At 45.4% G+C, this 9509-nt stretch overlaps 2 protein-coding genes across 2 annotated transcripts in view; both read right to left on the reverse strand.

Annotated features, from left to right (window-relative positions):
* The window catches only part of LOC100651988 (ecdysone-induced protein 74EF), a 142791-nt gene extending 136740 nt beyond the window's left edge, over nucleotides 1-6051 (reverse strand). The window contains exon 1 of the mRNA XM_012320730.3: nucleotides 4788-6051. The gene's annotated coding sequence lies outside the window, so the exon portion shown is untranslated. The remainder of the gene's footprint in view (nucleotides 1-4787) is intronic.
* A 2231-nt stretch (nucleotides 6052-8282) lies between these two features.
* Nucleotides 8283-9377, reverse strand: LOC100651872 (anaphase-promoting complex subunit 15). The gene is made up of 3 exons (XM_003394235.4): nucleotides 9163-9377; nucleotides 9012-9071; nucleotides 8283-8677 (listed from the first exon to the last, which is right to left on the reverse strand). Exons 1-3 carry the CDS (start codon nucleotides 9286-9288, stop codon nucleotides 8456-8458), a joined length of 408 nt encoding a protein of 135 aa, XP_003394283.1. The 5' UTR covers nucleotides 9289-9377; the 3' UTR covers nucleotides 8283-8455.
* Nucleotides 9378-9509: the final 132 nt, after the last annotated feature.

Raw genomic sequence — 9509 nt, forward strand, 5'->3', positions numbered from 1 at the left:
TTAGAAAATACCGGCGGAGTTTGAATTACGAATTCTTTTAAGGTCATCGTCAAAAGAGAACAGTGGAGAGAGAGAGAGAGAGAGAGAGGGAGAGACGAGAATCAGTCGTTCGAAGGGAACGCTACCAGTAATATCGGGATGAATAGCGCGGATGCGCGGCAAGAATGGATCAAGGGGCTGGCAAAAATATCGAACCATTCTTGGCCAGTCTTACGAGCTCGCGGCATTCAACCGCTTCGCGGACCAGCGACTTGATTTACTCGTTCGAGGGAACGAACTCGCCCGCACTTACATATACTTCAGAAAGGTATAGCCATGGCTCTATGTATAACCGAGCTATTATACACGCAGGTACATCGTGCGCATAGTCGTCGTCGGAGGAAAATCTTGGTCCTCCTACGCCTGTTCGTTAACTATTCATGCGCGCACCGTATAGCCCGCGGTCGACCGTGATGAATTGGAAGTTACACGTGCTGGAAAAAAATTATTTAGCCAGCCGCCAGCGCAATAAGTCATCCGTTTCGACCGTTTCTGTTTGAGATAAACCGCCCTGGACTCGGTGTTTAACGCGTGATAACGAAGGAATACCGATCGGCCGACTCTATTATTCCCATCGATAATCCATCCTGTATGGACGATATTTTCTTCCATTCTTTTGTAACATCAAATTTGACACTTGAACGATTTGTCAGGAAACGCGAGAAACGTCAAAGCTGTCTCGATGGCACACGACCGATGCGCCAAAGCGGAAAAACTTTGGCCGCAAGAAACGCGGCAGGTATTAGCCGGCGCTGAATACGATTGGATTCTTCCCAAGGAGTTCTAAACGGAGAAAAAGGAAATATTTTCGTGGATGCATCTTCGAGGATGCAACCAACCGTGACGTAGCTTTCATGCTGCAAACCCTGTGACGTCACTCATTCGATGACGTGTGGTCAACCGCGGTCAATGCACCAGGCCGACGTTTCTTGCAGGGCACTATAATGCTCGGTTCACTGGCATCGTGCTTGTGTGCGTTTGTTCATGTACACAGGCTGCACCGCGGTGCATGTACGCGCGTTACACCGCAAAATACCGGGTGTTCGTAAAATCTCCAGCCTCTGTGCCTTGTCAAAGAAAACCGTTGGCGAATCGAGTCGTTACATCTTGAATATTTTTCCGATTTGCCCGGCCTGTTTCGTTTCACGTTCGAGTTTTTCCTGTTACCGAACAACCGATATCTGTCCTTAACGAGCGAGCAAGCGGACGGACGAGCGAGCGAGCGAGCGAGCGGACGGACGAGCGAGCGAACGAGCGATCGCGGCTGCGTTAAAAATTCATACACGATGACGTTGAGCGTTGCTTGAAATTCTTGCAACGTGCTACGCTTATGCCAGCATCAAAAATTCATGCACGTCGTTGACGCTGCTACCCTATATCCCTGTTTAACGAAGGTACGCTTCAACGTTTGTTCGTTCGCGCCTTTCTGTGTTTGCTATCTACGGATACCGTAAATATTACCGTGCAACCAGATGAACTTCGAAGATTAAAAGCAGACAATCTCCTCGTCTCGTCGACAACGAATATTCTTTTTCCACCAGACAATGGTCTAATTACGTACGAGGTTCTTTTTCGGTCTCATTGTCGTTTAATCGTGCAGTATCGGTGACAAAAAATGCGCACCCACGTGCGACGCCTACGTTAAAACGATGCTATAGGTATAGGATCGGACAGTAGTAGGTGACGCGAGTTATCGAGCAAGTAGAATGGTCCGCAATATAGTCGGCCAAGTTCCGATAATCAATGATCGTGTGCGCGTGTACCGGATACGGGAATTGTTTACGAAGTGTGTAGAAGGTAGAGGAAAATCGCGATACGTAACGCGTGAAAGACAAGCTCGAGTCGTTGAGCCTTGGTATACGAGTAGGTAGGTAGTATACGAGTTGTCTACGAGACGAAGGAAAAAGAAAATATACGGAGAAAAGAATAACAAATAGAAAAATAAAAAAATAGAAAAAGATTGGGAATCGTACGTCGTAAAGCGAAGAAAAAGAAACGAGATCTATTGGACTTTGAATTGCGTGAGATCGGTATCTGCGACAAAGAGAAACCGAACAATTCGGCAGAACAAATCTGTTACGTAATCCGCGAGCGATTTTGCTTTTGGCGTTGTCTTCGAACAAGGCATAGCGATCTCCTCTCGTCTAGCCGTATCTTATCAAGATTCGTGGAATTTCGCGCAAGAACGATGCTTTTCGTCGATTCTTGTCTCGTCGAAAAATCATGTAATGGTGTGTCTAGAAAGCATGTAGCGAAAGGAGGTGTAACGTTCGTTGCATAAGAGCAAAAAACCATTGTGGACTATTAATCCTCAACAATTCTTACCGTCGCTGCTAATATATCCTTCGTTAGCAAAGAAATCCGTATGCCGTGTGAACAAACGACGGACACGGTTGTCTTCGTGCTTTCTAAAATCGTGTCGGCGATTCGATAACCGAAGCCTCGTTAACGCGCGGCGCGATTTTCAAAAAGACGAAACGTCCGGCGAGCGTGCTCGCTAAGAACCAGACAACTTTACATCGCTCGCTTTATTTCAGGAACCACGAAACGTCTGTCTGGTTGTCGTATACGCGCGACATCCTGAACGTGATTTAAAAACGCTGAGAAGCACGTTCTCCCTCTATCAAAGGAAAAAAATGCGCACTGGCCGAAACGAAATTTACGAACCGATCGCAGAAGAGGCCAGTTCAGCACAGAACGCACAGAAGCTGTGTCAGCTAATAGTAAAGACGACGTAGAGGAGGACGTGATCCACGAGGAAGGAAGTCGGAAAAGAGGAAAAACCCGGCCGGGCTCCTCGTTTCCCCTTTGTCGTGCGAGAAGAGTGGCTTTCGTGAAATTTGTCCAAGTGAGTCTCGCAGGAGAGACGGAAAGGGAGACGTGACTTTAGCCATAAGCCGTAGGTAGGCCGCACAGAGCATGGACAAGCAAGTCGAGTTGAGAGGCGCGGACGGGCGGTCAGAGACCCCGCAGGGCCGGCGCAAACAGTACAGCATTACCCACTCGCTCGTTCTATCGCAACCTGGACCCAACAATGCTCAATAATCGTCCCTGTGATCGCGCCACCTTTTAACCGACAACCTGGAAAAATCGTCTGCTCTTTTTCCACCGGTTTTGCGCCTTTCTTTTTTTTTTTTTTTTTTTTTACAGCCCGCAAAAATACACGTCGAAGAGAAGAGAGAAATACCAGACGTTGCGTCGTGGTTTTTTTCTTTGCGAGATCAAGCGAATCTAAAGAGTGGAATTGTAGGAAGAGAAAAGAGTCTTGGAACGATAAGACGGTGGAGAGGGATCGTTACGAATAACCAAGAATAGATGGATGGTAAAAGACCGTAAACGATGAATTCGACAGCGATTTCGTTAATTTCACTTTTCATCGAACGTGCATTTTTTACTGTTCGCGATCGAGCACACAGGAACGAGCGAGCGAGCGAGCGTGTATGCACAGCTCCACGGGACTTTCTCTGTAATTCGCGGCATAGTCTTTACGTCTCCTCGGAATTATGATTTCCGCGATTCGTTATAAATACGTTCAACGTGACGCTACATAATCATAACGCTTACCCGTTTTACGCTAACTTTCTGTAACCAGAAACCGCGCAATGATGTTCCCAATTTCGTCGTTACTTTCTCCCCTCTCCCTGTAGACTCCATTTTTTTTTTTCGTTCTAGTATAATTAACGAACACGAAGAGGTTCGCGGTTATTAACATTTTTAATAGAAGCCAACATCGTGGACGAGAAAGAAGATCGAGAGATTAAACGAAGATACGACGCATCGTTAAGACGTAAACATAGCGCGAGAAGCTTCTACGAAGTTAATTATTACTCATCTCATTGATATCGTAAACGATTCCAACTTTGTACACAGGTGTATACATGGTATAATTTTTATGCAGGCTGGCGTAGAGGCGAACGAAAAGTTACAAGACGTGGAAACAAGAAAGAAGTCTAACTTCGTAAGAACGTAAATTCCGCGAACTCTATAGTGCGACTATAGGATCTGCGTGGCTGGATTTCGAGCTAGATAGATGGTGCGAAAGATACCCGAAGGAAAAGTTAAATATTGACTGGCGCGGCTAGCTTTAACTTCAACGTGGAATCTTACGCGTCTATTTTAGTTCCAAGTAAAGGAATAGGCTGTTCGTTCCAACGTGTTTTGCTAGGAACATAAACAATGTACCAAGAATACTAGGCCCGATAGAAATCGCACGGTTAATGCGTTTCGATGGCACCCGCGGTGCGATCCACGGAAACGTTTTGGAAAACTTGCGAAAAAGAATTGGGACGCCGTCGGTCGTTTCGAAAAAGAACCGACGCTTTTTCCACGACTCGCCGAAACTTTCAACCATGTCCTAGTCCGTCTTAAACCGTACACGGTCAATGATCCCTTCCTGCCCCGATTTCACCAATTTCGCTGAAAAAAAAGCAAAAAAAAAAAAAGAAAAAAAAAGAACGCCTTCTCGTTGCGCTACTAGTTTCGTCTACTGGCTTTGCGTTTCCGGTTGATAGCTCGCGGACGCGATCGATTAAAAATTCTTCGAGAAATTCATTACCGAAAGATAACGCGAATTACGTATTAGAGAAATTATTAACCCTTAACGTACTGCTCGCAACGTATGACTAATTAAATTAGAAACTCACGAAGCGCTAGATATAATCTTTCAGCCTAACATCGAATGGTTCGGCGAGTAATACGCGATTCATCCTCTGGGTAACATAATATCAAGCGTAATGATCCTCACTCACCGATCGAGGACGCGCCCGTGACATCTGGATCTAGCTGATTCGCGTAGCTTTCTTCTACTCGGTCGTCACCGAGAGACCGTCGGTCCTCTCTTCCGGTTCGGTGTTCACTTCAAGTCACCAACTGACAAACCACCCACACACTGCACCGTCCTCGTCGGAAGATTCGTAATCTTCCAAGTCGCGATCGTTCTCTGTTACGGTCGTCGTCGTTCTCCACTCTCTGTGCATCCAGCAGGGTCGAAAGAATATTCGTGAAACGACGGTGGCAGAGGAAATCGACGGGGGGAAAAATAGTCGCGACCGTGCAACCGGCACGGTGTCCTTTTGCGATGTCACTCTGTACTCGATGTATACTGTATAGGTTGGAACCGTGTATCGTTCTGTTACGTTGCGGCGGTTTAGCCGGCACGTGGTCGCGTACGAAACACTTTCAGTCTGGCCGTCGAGAGAGAGAGAGCCCACGCGTCTCGTGTGCTTGTAATCGCGCGTTCGACTGAGCGGCCGAGTACTCCCGAACTCCCCGGCTCTCGCTCGTGCCGCTCTTCCTGCTCGCGCTCGTCTCCTTTCCTCTCCCTCTAACGCACACCGACTTCGATGCGTCGCCTCTCTCTACCGCGAGCCTCCCCACTCTTTCTTCGTCGCTCCAAAACGCCTTTTCGTGCATTTCTCTCCAGTATTTCGATCCCTCTTGCTCCTTGTCTCGCGATGTTCATCCTTCCTTATCACTACGACTCTCCCCATCTCTCTCTCTCTTTCTCTCTCTCTCTGAGACTTGGTCTTCTTTCTTCTTCTGTTTTCACATTTTTGCAAATATTACGATTATCCGGTATCTATATATGATAGCGCAAGTGTGCCGGTTGTCGATAGCCGTAACGATTACAGCTTTATACGTTTAATCCGTAATTGTTAGCGACCAATGGCAGCATTAAACGCTTGTATTAGCTGGTGTTTCCTATTACTCGAGAGTTTACGCCTCGTTCGAATACTTTCCCTGCTTTCTTTGCCGACGTGCACCGTATTACGCCACTGTCAGTGCCGCTTAAGCGTTTTCGATTGATCGTACTCATCCTGCGTTCCACGCTTGTCGTTTCCTCGAAGCTCCGAGTTTGACGTTAACCTCGGTGCCACGCGATTTTCTCAAGGCTTTCGTCCTCACCGACCGCATAGAAGGAAATCGTACGAAAGCCCAGCGGCTCGTAATCGTCGAAAGAGAAGCGTCTCGTCCATCTTCGTTCTCGACACTCTCATTTTCTTCCAGCTCGCTATCTCGGTACACTGGAACAGAGGATTTATTATCTGTTACGTCGTGTAATGTCTTTTGAGGCAGGTTAGGGTGCTTAACTCGACATTAGCCGTTGAGGTCTGCCCCCTACGGCGGCACTCTTCTGCATTCTGCCGGTGAAATCGGTTGACGCGCGATCAACCACCACGGTAGCAGTAAATCACTAACCGAGCATTAACTGTTGCAAACGGTTGAACGTTTTATTGCGTATTTGCGTCGAACGCGCGACGATTAAGCTAACGCTGCCGAGTTAGCTCGTACCGGCCGAGCTTCGATCGCCTGAGCTCGCCAACGGTGTTAGAGAAATCTCAAGAAAAGGGTGGACACGATGCGATATCGCTGCAAGGTCGAATGGAACTTTTAAACGAGCCGTATATGGGCCAGTAGGTCAAGCAGACATTAGTATATACATTAGTATATACGAAGTAGATCACGCGTGTGGAAATCGTTTCGCTCAACGTTCGCCGATACGTTGCACGATATACGATGCACCGTACGCATCCATTAAAATTCGATAAGGCTCCGTTGATTTCCAGCGTACGCTATCGATCGACGAAGCCAGACATCCGTCGCAGCCACGGAGATTACATTTTTTCGTTGCATCGTGATCGTCGTCGTTTTAAGCAATCGACCGATACGAATTTACCGAACAGGAGGATCCATCTTGGACGAATCGAACTTTGCGATCGATAGCACGCGCGGCCTCTTGCGTTTTCGCGAGCATACGGTCCGTGATACGAATGAACGAGTTCTTCCGTCTTTTTTCCTCTCTGTCCAGCTTACAAACGATAAAGATTGATAGTGGTAATCTAGAGATGCGCCATAGTAGAATCACGAAGCGGCAGGATAATCCCCATAGACGATTCCATCTACCTGAATGTTAAGATTTATGTGTCTAATATGACCGGTATTAATTCATAAATCCGGAGGGTATTACCATCTACGAAACTCGCGATTCATAAATCCTGAGATTTATGCGCGCAATACTAAGCACGAGATGGAAATGCTCGCTAGCCCGTTCGCTCGCAATGTGTGCAGTTAAATTAACCTTGAAGCGATTCAGTTGCTCGGATAAAATTGCAAATCTTTTAGCTACTCGCTTTTAGCGTTGCCCGTTATTAAATATTCCGTGTTCACCGTGTTCACAGCGGCGGCGACCACCGTGGACACCGGGTGCGCGTAAAATCGCGAAAACGATTTACTCTCTTCTCCACGAAGCGAATGCTTCGAAGCGCCGTACGCGAGAGAACTGCTGCATGACTTCGATTAAAATTTTTCGGCCAGTCGAGAACGCGCGCGCGCGCGCAAGCGGGGCCGCACTCGTTCCCTAACGGACCAGTATATATTCGAAAAGAAAAAGAAAAGAAAAGAAAAAAAAAAGAATTTCCAATTCCACCACTGTGACATCAGAGGCAAAGATCTTCGACCGGAGGAGGAGATGGAGGTCGTTGCTAGAGGAGGAGGTGGTGGAGAAAGAGAAAGAGGAGGTGGAGGAGGCACACGGGTTCGCTTTTGCCTGAGCGTACCCGTTCGTTCACCCTAGCGGGGGCACCAACCTGGCTTTACTTCAGTTACACGCCGAGAGAGCCGGCGCTGTATATAGGTATATAATACATTCTCGCGTGTACTTACATCTAGTATAGGTAGGTATACGGAGTGTACAGAGAGTGTCCCGGTCGAGCATGATGCGGTTCCACGGCCCTTTACGAGCGAGGCGGGGTACCGACTTGCCCCGTTCTCCAAAGAGAAAGATGGAACACGCTGTGAGAGAAAGGGATAGGGGGCAAGCCCTTGTGTTCGATCGCTTTCGACGAGCCATGGATCGTACTTTCAAAGAAATTTTATACTCTGATATAGACATTACGATAGGGACGAATTTCGATTAAATTTTCTTGTCATTGAAAACTTTCAACGATCTACTTTTATTTTATCGGTCGATGTAAGCGAGTGGAATTATAATTAAATGGAAAATTACTTATAGATTTATATTTTTTTATTTCTATACGAATGATATTTTATTTATTTTTCCGACGATGCACGATTTGCATTACTCGGCGTGTCGAGGGGTCCTTGACCTAGCACGTGGTGATTCCAAAACGCTGACTACTGATAATAATGACGCTTATTTATGACAGGATCGCTAGAATATACCGTCATAATCCATCGCACGATGCTATTTATGAATTTTAATACCGCATTACTTCGCACGTAAAAAAATTTTACGATTCTTTATTTATATTTGTAAGATCTTCATTTTCTGATGATAAATAAATACATATACCTACATATCATTGTTAATTCTTAAGAAATAAATAGATTGCGTAATATTTCTTTCCCGGGGAAGCTAGATAGAGGTTAAAGTTGAACAAGAACTACGATATTTTAATTAAGAATAACGACCAGTATGTGTGCTGACCATTCTGATGGATACTGGATCTGTCACTGTATCTGTTGGACTAGATGTCTGTTGTTGATGCGAGTAGCTTACTTCCATATCAATTTCGTCTAATTCTTCTTCCTCTTCTTCATGGGTATCTGATTCTTCTTCTTCTTCTCCTTCTCCCTCTTCTTCTTCTTCTTCCTCCTCCTCTTCTTCTGATCCTCTGAACTATATACAATTAATAATTTCTATTTTGACGTCGGTTAACAAAAACATGCTAAATATAGAAAACTAATTTATCATAAGTTTCATTCTCCAAGCGATATTTGCTTAATCTATATTCGTCGACTTATTCGACAGTCGGTAATGACGTTACTAACAATAAGTAGGATCGCCACATGCGATAAAGAATTTAGCAATTTTGAAAAGTTCGTTTCTTTTTGCTCCACGCATCTGTATGAACCAACGTATTAAACAACAAAAAATCAAGCACGTTTAAATTCGTTAAATAACGAAATAAAGTATAATATGTATTACGAAAGCAAATGTGAGGTTAACTTACATCGCTGACTGTTTTCCCGATAGGGATATGGTCATAACGTTGCACTCGGACATGTTCCCTCTGAAAGACAGATAGAGATAAAAGAACAATTTAGATAGAAATAGTTTATATTTGTAAGACAAGCTTGTTAGGTTATATGTAGTGTACTCACCCACGCTTGATGTTCCGCTTCGAGTGCAGCTACTTCGCTCTCATCGTCGCAGGGCCTATCGGCATTGAACCATAGAGGATCTGTTGCTCTTGGTTGTAAATTTGGCCACAAAGGGATAATCGACATTTTAAAACTTCTTTCGCTGCTTGTCGAGAGCGTTTGTATTTCGATTGTCAAACTGTTAGAGATACACAAACCGCATACGCATGCGCGCGAGTCATGTGCTTGAATTTCGGCGCTTAAGACTTTCAATTCAAACGCTTTTATATGTTTTAAGAAAGAATGCATTCATTCGCGTGGCGAACAAAACAATAAATATTTTCATAATTTCATAATATTAATCTTTT

Source organism: Bombus terrestris, chromosome 3, assembly GCF_910591885.1.
Source record: "Bombus terrestris chromosome 3, iyBomTerr1.2, whole genome shotgun sequence".
Taxonomy (NCBI): Eukaryota; Metazoa; Arthropoda; class Insecta; order Hymenoptera; family Apidae; genus Bombus; species Bombus terrestris.